This window comes from Cucumis melo, chromosome 7 (genome assembly GCF_025177605.1).
Source record: "Cucumis melo cultivar AY chromosome 7, USDA_Cmelo_AY_1.0, whole genome shotgun sequence".
NCBI lineage: Eukaryota > Viridiplantae > Streptophyta > Magnoliopsida > Cucurbitales > Cucurbitaceae > Cucumis > Cucumis melo.
The window spans coordinates 21950005-21959978 of record NC_066863.1 but is presented as its reverse complement, the minus strand read 5'-3'; the positions used below and the strand labels follow the sequence as shown (position 1 = coordinate 21959978).

At 39.0% G+C, this 9974-nt stretch overlaps 3 protein-coding genes across 3 annotated transcripts; 1 reads left to right on the top strand and 2 right to left on the bottom strand.

Moving 5' to 3' along the window:
* Window positions 1–175: 175 nt before the first annotated feature.
* LOC127150143 (uncharacterized) lies at window positions 176–3601 on the bottom strand. The gene is made up of 7 exons (XM_051087007.1): window positions 2485–3601; window positions 2078–2221; window positions 1659–1985; window positions 1505–1570; window positions 1037–1426; window positions 854–949; window positions 176–762 (listed from the first exon to the last, which is right to left on the bottom strand). The coding sequence occupies exons 1-7, from the start codon at window positions 3196–3198 to the stop codon at window positions 205–207; spliced, it is 2295 nt and encodes a 764-aa protein (XP_050942964.1). The 5' UTR covers window positions 3199–3601; the 3' UTR covers window positions 176–204.
* A 212-nt stretch (window positions 3602–3813) lies between these two features.
* Window positions 3814–6789, top strand: LOC103492938 (B-box zinc finger protein 22). The gene is made up of 3 exons (XM_008453509.3): window positions 3814–4266; window positions 5063–5494; window positions 6160–6789. Exons 1-3 carry the CDS (start codon window positions 4084–4086, stop codon window positions 6436–6438), a joined length of 894 nt encoding a protein of 297 aa, XP_008451731.2. The 5' UTR covers window positions 3814–4083; the 3' UTR covers window positions 6439–6789.
* A 724-nt stretch (window positions 6790–7513) lies between these two features.
* On the bottom strand, window positions 7514–8839 carry LOC103492937 (protein ROOT INITIATION DEFECTIVE 3-like). The gene has a single exon (XM_008453508.3). It carries the CDS (start codon window positions 8837–8839, stop codon window positions 7514–7516), a length of 1326 nt encoding a protein of 441 aa, XP_008451730.2.
* Window positions 8840–9974: the final 1135 nt, after the last annotated feature.

Below are 9974 nucleotides of genomic sequence, written 5' to 3'. Positions count from 1 at the left end.
CGATCGTTTGGTAAAGTCTAAACGATCGTTTGGTACAGTCTAAACGATCGTTTGGTAAAGTCTAAACGATATTCTTAAAATCATAAAAAAATTCAGCGATCGTTTAGCTACAAGTAGTTTTGCAACATAGAGAATAATCGATACTACTAATTGAAATGCAACATACACAATAATAGAACAGCCAATTGATACTTGTGATTTATGTTAATATTTCAATACATAGGAGTGTTGGTTGGTCCATACTTGAAATGCTAATTGTTTTCTAAAGTATGACATGTTTTCTTGACATAATGTATCTAAACCAACACCAGCAGCTATGTACTCAAAATACTTAATTGCGAATACGCCACAATCACAATTATTTCGTTGAAGTGGAATTGGGTCAACAATGACAACTGGCCAAGGTTCCTTGTATGTCGATGATCTACCTCTCCTATCAAAGAAGCCAGTACTATCTAACAACTTTGGCACCAACTGTCGAATGGGCAGTAATATGTTTGTCATCTCTTCGGCAGTTGTAAGTGACGGAAGCGAATCCCATACCTTCACTTGACAACTTACCAAATCCAAGCATAATAGAACCCAATGGTTGCCATGGACATTGAATGGAGAGTAAACGTAATCAACACTTGCCCAAGGATCTTGGAAGTCCACTTTTGACCCGACAACATAGTCAACCAACCTATACTCTTCGTCCCAGTCAAACGGGCGATTCTCTTTAATACATTCTTTGTATAGGGGCCACTTCGAAACTAAAATGCGCTGCAAAGAAAAACATACAAACGCAAATATCAGACCGAAAGACAAATATCAAACGCAAATACATACATAAAGTAACGAGACGATTACAAACCATAAAGATTGTGTCCGCAGTTGTGAAGTTCTGAGAAGAAGGTATCCCGGCTGCCTTAATCTTCAAGCGAATGAAAAGAAAAAGTGCATCCAAATGCTAATACAAACAAAAGTAAGCAGTAAATGTATAGAACCATAACAATGATAAAATTATAATTGCATAAATGATAAGATAATCCCATACCTCATCCGACAACCACCGGCGACACATAAACAAGTCTCTGAAAAAAGCCTTCGATTTTTTCCCATGAAAGGTTTCACGCAGCTCATCGTCTGTACGCTTGTCTGTAATCCACGCTCGAAGTCTATCTAAATGGACGTCAAGTATTTTGTGCATAGGATCATAAACAATTGCTTCAGACTCAGAGGTGCTGGTGGTTGATGTCAGAGACCGTTTAGGTAGAGTTGTGAATGGGGTTGATAGGTAAACACTTGCACGCTTCCTACGGGCGGGCCGAACGTGTGGTCGTTGAGTGAGAAATGGTTCTATCTCTATGACGTCCTCATCGTCAACGACATCTATTGGCTCCTCTAAACCAATATCAACCTTCTTCTCCAACACATCTTCGTCACCCTATGGAAGCTCATAATGCATTAGTGTATATAATGATAGAAATTAAACATCAATATTAGCATGAACATGGAACCAAACCTTCTTTTTAACTTCAATGTGTTCATCCTCCAAGCCTTCGGACACCTTGTGGTCCCCTTCGTCACCCTATGGAACCTCAAAATGAATTAGCGAGAACATGGTTACCAAATATGAAACAACTAACGTGAATACACTTAACAGTTTCATTCCTAACCTTTCTTTGAAGTCCAATGTGCTTCAATATGGTTGACATCAGGCCCTTCAATTCGTCAATATCGGATTTTATAGTATTAAGTTGGCCTTCAACAACCGCTACTCGATCTTGGAGATTTCGAATAGCCTTTTTCATCTTAATCTTGGACTTCTGTTTCTTACTCTTTTTCAACTCATCTTCATCGTTAACAACTTCTCGTACTCTTTTTGAACCACCATTCTTCGACTGAATAATGGTAGATGAGCGGAAGTTTTCAAAAAGTTCACCTGAAGCAATTTTCAATTGCTCCTCTTCAGGTGTCATCTCAATGACCGCCTTAATTATAAACTGCAAATAGAAAAAGGCAAATGTATTTAGGACAAAGAAATAAGCACAAAATCACGCGATCCTTAAGTAAGTTACTATTGCTTGCTACTTACCATTGGCGAGTCAAACACCTGGCTTATAGTTTGGGACTTTGGTGATTGTTGGCACACCCACCTCAGCATTCGTGGTATGGCATGATCGTTTACTTTATCTACACCACATCCAATGATGGTTGGTATAGACTCATATGCCCAAACCTATTCCACATTTGACAAACAAGTTTAGAAAGTGCCACAAGATATATATAGATATATAAACAAGTGGTTATACAATCGTTTGAAAACAACTATACGATCATTTAACATAACTAAACGATCGTTAAAAAGAACTAAACGATCGTTTAAATAACTAAACGATCGTTTAAAATAACTAAACGATCGTTTAAAATAACTAAACGATCGTTTCAAATAACTAAACGATCTTTTTAAAGTTTTGAAGTAAGAAGTAAGAAGTCAAATACCTGTAATGCATGCGGAAATCCATTGATAGTATATTTTTTTGTCTGTGTTGATTTCTTCTTTCCCTTGGCATATTGCTTGTCCAAGGCTCTTTTCAATGCACTTAGCGTGCGTACAAAAACAATCCGACCCCAATCATAATTATTAAATGAATTCCAATCATCAGCAATCTTCAAAAAACCAATGTCCACTTTGGTTCGCCTATCTTTTCCCAACAAAGATATCTCTATAAAGTAGACTAAAGCTAATTTGACGATATCATCGTCATCACCCTCGTATTCCAAAAATATATCTTCTAAGTCGCTAACGTAAACACAGTCCTTGTCTTTGAAAAACTTCTCCAACAGTCGACTGTTCCCACCCAACTGAATATAGTCCTCTTTAGGACCCCATAGTCCAGTTACGATGTTAAACTCTCTCCTACCGAAAGTACAAACAACGCCCCCTAGTAGGAAACTTATAGAATCCTTTCCTTCATCTTCCACCTCCCTTAACAGTAAGTAGTGGATGAGTGGCCCATTGAAGACAATATTTAGGTCCAAAAAGTGCCCAAACTTTGTTTTCCTAAATAAGGCTAATTGATCGGGTTTGAGTTTGGCCTTAATATTATGTGTTGTCTTTTCCAAATGAGACAAACAGCTTACTAGGGAATAAAAATGATGGGAAGGATTAATCTTGTAGAAGGGTCCGTCGGTCGATGTTGAAGTCGATGTCATGATTCAAGCCAAGAAAAAGCAAATATATTGAAAATGGGTTACAGATAAAACTCACTGAAATAAGAGAACACGCTCAAAGTTGATTCTTAGGTTCGAAAAGGAGAAGCGACGAAATGCACTGGAGGACCGACGACAGACGAACAGTCGGAGTATCTTCGAAGAGCAGAGCGGGAAATTTGAAAAGCCAAAGAAAGGAGATGTTTTTTTTTTTTTTACTTCAGGTGTTCTATGCGAAAGAGAAGGGAAAGCGAACGTGGGTAGGCGAAACAATCAATAGAGAGCGATAGAAATTTAATGAAGGGCATTTTTGTCTATTCACACCCAAATTGTCCTAAAAGTCTTTCTTTTGAAAACTTGTCCCAAAATTCATTTAAATCTCTTTTTTTAACCTATTTTTGGCAATTTCCCAAGAAAGAACCTGAATTAAATCAGTGAAGTAACTAATTAATCAATGGTAGAAAGAGTTGGATTTGGACATAGCAACGTCACTATATGAATACGATATTATGAGGGAACGACATGTCGTAATGGGAGTGAAGAAGTACGACAGGAGCTCAGAGGTGCAACGTGGACAAAAATGGAGGGAGGAATTGGTACCAAAATATCAATCTGAATTCACATTCCGAATCACAAATCAAATCCCCTTCTTAAACCTCTCCTCAACTTCATCCACTTGCTCCCCAAGGAACCTTATTCCTTTTGATTTCCATCTTCGCTAAAAAAAAATTTATTTTTTCCTTTTTCAGCTTTAACTAGCGCTTTGATTCTTCTGAAAACCAGGTAACAGGGCGAAAGCTTTCTTTTTCTTTTCTGGGTTTTTCCCACAGAGTTTCGATGATTATGAATGGGATTTAGAGGATTCGAGAGAAGGTTAGAGATTTGAGGATGAAGATTCAGTGCAACGTCTGTGAGATGGCTGAAGCCACCGTTCTGTGTTGTGCTGATGAGGCGGCGCTGTGCTGGGCCTGTGATGAGAAGATTCATGCGGCCAACAAGCTTGCAAGCAAGCACCAGAGAGTTCCTCTCTCTGGTTCTTCATCTCAGATGCCTAAATGCGACATCTGTCAGGTATGAGTTATAGTTACTTGCTCTCTTTACCGTTCCATCCATTTCTATAACTGAGACAGATGGGTTTGGAGAGTTGTGATGTATTAATGAATTTTTGGATTTTTTGGATTTTTTTTTTTTTTTTTTTGTGTGGTAATACTTAGATAGGGACTTAGCTTCTACGATCGATTTTGATTGTGTTGCTATGAATTTGATTTCCATAGGCTGAAGTAGATTGATTATGTATACACCCCAAAATGAAAGATCAAGGAGTAATTGAATATGCTTGCCAAATCTCATGAGTTTCTTTATATTTTTGTTTTAAATTTATTATAGATATTTATGTCCAGATCTTATAAAGGGCTTATGATAATCCTACTGGCAAATGAAAGAAAAGGTGGTTCCAGCTCAAGATATCTGTGGGCAGTTTTAGAAGTTTGAAATTATGGTAAATAGACTTTAAAGATTTTCAAGGGTGATGAATGTTTTCCAATCTATTAAAAGAGGAAATCGTACTTCATATTTTAGGTCAGTGATGTCTAAAAGAGAGTATGGAACTGAAACATTCTTACTTGTGGACAGTTGAGGGGTAATATTAAGCATTGCATTTTTCTCCTCTCTCTCTCTCTCTCTCTCTTTCTCCTCCTTCTCTGCTGTATTTTTTAGGTTTGGGTAGTCTGTTTTATGTGGGGTTATTCAGTTCAAGTTCATGGTGCTGTTAAGAAACAGGCATAGTTCCTCCTATCTTTCTCATGCATGACTGGGTAGTATGTTTGTTATATGTTACCCTTTCTGAATTATCTGGGATTTCTTGCAGGAAGCTAGTGGATATATCTTCTGTTTAGAGGATCGGGCGTTACTTTGCAGGAAGTGTGATGTTGCCATACACACGGCAAATACTTATGTAACTGGTCACCAACGCTTTCTGCTTACTGGTGTGAAAGTGGCACTTGAGCCTACCGATCCTGTTGCTTGTTCTTCCATGGCTAAGTCACATTCTCGAGAGAAGTCTACTGAAACTAAAGTTAGACCACCATCTGAAAGGGAATTCTCGATGCCTTCTCCTACTGAACTCAGCAGAAGCCTGTCTGTACTAGGTGGATCTGAGGACTTTATGGCAAATAGAACGTTGCTTACCGGAAGCGGGGATTCTGGTTCTGGTGGCTTTTCACAGTGGCAAATGGATGAACTTATTAGTCTTACCGGATTCAATCAGAACTATGGGTATATGGACAACGGATCATCCAAGGTATGATCATGGTTTTCTAATGCAATGAACTTTAAATGATGGTTGCCATTTACCATCCATGTTGAACTCTAGTTTACATTTATATGGAATACCAGCCCCAACCTTGTCGATTTTGTTTACTATCGCAGAATCTTGACCACTCTTAGCTGTTGATAGTGCTTCGTGTTGCTTCTGGAATTTAATAACCCTTCTATTCCTTGGATGCCACTCACATGGCAAATCTCTTATAAGTAAACATCTTGTGTAGCCTGAATACTTTTCTCTATCTATACTATACACCCTTCAAGGCCGACAGAAACCGGAAAGATATAACAGATGCTTAGGCATGGCACACCAGTAAAGTATTGTTTCCAGAGTGCCGATGCTTTTTACTTTTTAGTGGAGAATACTCAGGACTTAAGTCTGTAATCATAGATTTTGTATAGGGTTATTCTAAATAAGTAATTACTTGATGATCTCTAAGATGCGAATTCTGTAGGGCGTTTATAGATTGGATTGTGGGTGGATTTGTGTATTGTATGTTACTACCCCATGATCCCATTCTCAGAAAAATTAACTTCAAGAAAGTGGACTGATCGGAGAAAATATGCTTTGTAAGTTGTTCATATTATTGCCAATGCTGATGCAAAAACTTTCTGGTTTTCCTTATTGGTGAAATGTATCAGGCTGATAGTGGAAAGCTTGGGGATTCTGATTCATCACCAGTTTTGAGAGCTGCTGACATTGAACTGGACGATGACGATGAATGTTCGGGTCAGGTTCCAGAAGCTTCCTGGACTGTGCCTCAGATTCCCTCTCCGCCTACAGCGTCAGGCTTATACTGGCCAAGGAGTTACCATAATTCTATGGATGGTGCTGTTTTTGTTCCTGACATCTGTTCTTCGGAAAAGGTTCAACATTGCTCACGTAATGGTACATTTTCGAAACGAAGAAGACAGTTCTAGACGCATGAGCTCTAGCATTGTGACTTCGTTGCTAGCGTTGTGAACGAACCCCTGCTCGGTTTGTTGTGTGTTTATAGGCTTTCATTTACAATTGAATTATAATAAGTGGACACGACCAAAGTTATCGCTTGAAATATATACCTTGTAACGTAACCACTATAGTTTAGGATTTGTTACATTGATGTAGAAATAAAACCTGTGCATTAGTTGACCTATTAGGTATTTTTTTCAGATTTATTTCAAACATCATATAATATGTTTCAAATCACGTTGACCTACTTGATTATTTGTAGTTTTACATAAATTATGAAGAATCAATGTTATGTATTGGCCATTTTCAGGCTTGTACCCCTTCTCATTGTGCATATGTATTTGGCTTTCTTTCTGGTTGTGTAATTGAAATCTCTCTCAACTTCAACTGAGATCATATTATTTCTTCATCGTCGGTGTCATCATTAGATTAAATATGACGATTTTGTTTGAAGCCAGGAGATGGACTTTGCTTTATCCCGCTATTATATACTTTTGATTCTTGTTCCTTTATGTTCCATTCAAAAATGTCACCAAATGGGTTTCCGTAAATCTTGCTCTTAAGTCCTTTGCAGATGGGATAATTTTTTTCTCATCTTTTTTTTTTTTTTTTTCCTTTTGAGTGGAGTGGTGATTGAATTGAATGGTCGAAATTTAAGATTATGGTTTGTGTTCTATCTACTGAACTACATGCAATTTGGCTAGTGTTGAATTCACTGTATAAGAAATTTGTCATTGCAATTTCATGTAGCATACCTCTTCACTTTTTTATAAAAGAGAAATAAATACTTATATAATTTATATCAAGCAAAAATAATCATAAAGGTTACTTTTCATTACTAACATTAATGATTTCATAAGCGAGTAAATTATAAGTTGAACTTTTAAGATAGGAATTAGATATTTCGAACGCTATAAGAAATATTTTGGACTCTAATTATGGTCGATTTATGTTTAGCTTCTGAATAGCATTGATCCATAGAAGCAAAAATTTGCAAAATTAGATGTTGGGGGGATGGATTTGCATGACCTTATATTATCACTATCATTGTGTTTCTTCTCTTTGATTGTAGCTTGCTTCGGCTTCCTTGAGGATTAATTCTAACATCTTCTCATACACAGCAATGGCTGATTCCAGCATCTCAATGGCTCTCCTCACGTCGCTTCCGGCCGCTGCCAGCTCGCCTTGCATATCAACTGTTTCTTTTATCGACAACCCCAACATTTTAATGGGTAATCTAAACCTCTCACTAATTTTTATTTCTCTTCCATGCCTGTCTGTTCTGACACACTGTTCTTTACCATGGGCTCTTTCTGTGGCCATCACCAAATCGCTTATGCTTCCCATCTCATTCTCAAGGGCCATTATGACCTGCCCTTTCTTCACTTCCCAGACCCAGATGCTCCCATCTTCTGCTGCAGATATTAAGTGCTTTCCTTCGTTTACTATGACTATAGAAACAACTGCAGCCTCGTGCTTTGGCGACCATGGAATTAGTTCAAAGCTAGTGCCTGTTAGGTGTTTGTTTTTATGCCTCAATGAGCGCTTGTACACTAAGTCATTGGAGATTTGTGGAATTAGGTCATAGTCTGTGCCCCTACGGTGTTTGTTGTTATGTCTCAACGATCCCTTGTACACCAAGCCGTCAGATCCTGCAGCGAAAAATTCTATCTCTGATGGTTCTAAGACCACACTGAAAATGGCACAAGGGAATACCACGGTGTGCAAGATGGTTCCTGAGAGCAAGCTCCAAAATTTGCATCTGGCATCCAATGAGCAGGAGACTATTTTGGTACTGGATATCCCCATGCCCGAGTAAATGGAAGTCACCGAATCAGTATGTGCTAAAAACTGATGCAGAATGTGTTCGGTTGCATTTTCTCGTGGTTTGGCTTGTACAAGTTGAAAGATTGGCATGACAACAATTGTGCCATCATCCCCACCTGAAATGAGAAGTGACCCATCCGCACTAAGTTTAAGGCAAGAGACTGGCTTTTTGTGTGCAGGTAGAGAGTTGAGAACATCCCCCGATGGAAGAGAGAGAATATGGATGTAGCCTGAAAGGCCACCAGCAAACAGATAAAAACCATCAGGAGTGGCTGTGAGAGGGGCAACGGGTTCTGGGACAGTGAGGCATTGGAAGGCAGATGAAGTCCACCAATTGTAAATATGGATTGAACCCGAAGCAGTGACCGGGCAAATGTGGGAGACAGCTATGAAACTTTTCCCGGCTCGGGTGATGCCACGGCGAGGCGAGCGGCTACTGTTGAAGTTGGCTAGAGGGGTGCCTGTGGAGGCATCATAGGCAACAATGGGACCATCAGGAGAGCTGGCAAGGACAACTTCTTGTGGAGAAGATGGCATAGTCATGTGAAAGGTATGAAAGTGAAGAATTTGATAAAGCAAGAAGCTGTAAGTTTTAATGGTTATGGGCGTTGAAAACAATGCATTTTTTCTTAAAGATCTGTCAGCCTCTTTTTCCTATTAGAGTAATGACAATAAGTAGAATTCAACTATGGCAAGATTTGCTCAAAATTCATTGGTTTTGGTTAGGTCATTTTGGCTTTATTCTAACCTTGGTATCAGTTTGTTTCCTTTAATTCTTATTTTGTTCTCTCCTCTTTTCTTTTGGCTAAAAAAAAAAAAAAACTATAAACAATCCATCCAACGTTGTATCACCGAAAGTTAGAACTTCAAATCTTTAGTCTAGTTATGAACAACCCATCCAACATTGTATCACCAAAAGTTAAAATTTCAAATCTTCAGTTTAGTTATGAACAACCTGTTCAACATTATATCATCGAAAGTTAGAACTTCAAATCTTCAGTTTAGCTATGAACAACACGTCCAACATTATACTACCGAAAGTTAGAATTTAAAATCTTCACTTTAGCCGTGAACAACCTGACCAACATTATATCACCGAAAGTTAAAACTTCAAATTTTCAATGTAGATATGAACTAAGGAAACACTACAAGAAACTGGAGCATTCCCGACGTCGAAAAGCACGTCGGCATAAAAAACATCGGGAATAAGGGCTTTCCCGACGCCGTCAACAACGTGTCGGGAGACGCGTCGGGAAAACAATCTTTCCCGACGCACCACGAAGGCGTCGGCAAGAATACGTCGGGAAAAGGGTAAATTAATTTTAAAAAACGAACTATTCCCGACGCCGTGAACAGTGCGTCGGGAGAGGCGTCAAGAATATGGGTTTTTCCCGACGCCGCGTGAAACGTCGGAAAAAGGGTTTAATGAGCGTCGGGAATTCCCCTTTTCCCGACGCGTTTTGAGGGATTTCCCGACGCCACGTTACTGCGTCGGAAAATCCCCTTTAAATTCGTTTTAGTTCTGTAAATTACAGAACCGAAATCGAGAGGAGAAAAAGAAAGGAGAAGAAGAAGTCGTCGCGCGATTGTTGCCGTTGTTTCGCCGTCGTCCGTCGCTGCCCTCCCTCGCCGTTGTCCCTCGCCGCCGTCTGCCACTTTAGGTAAGTGAAATATGAAA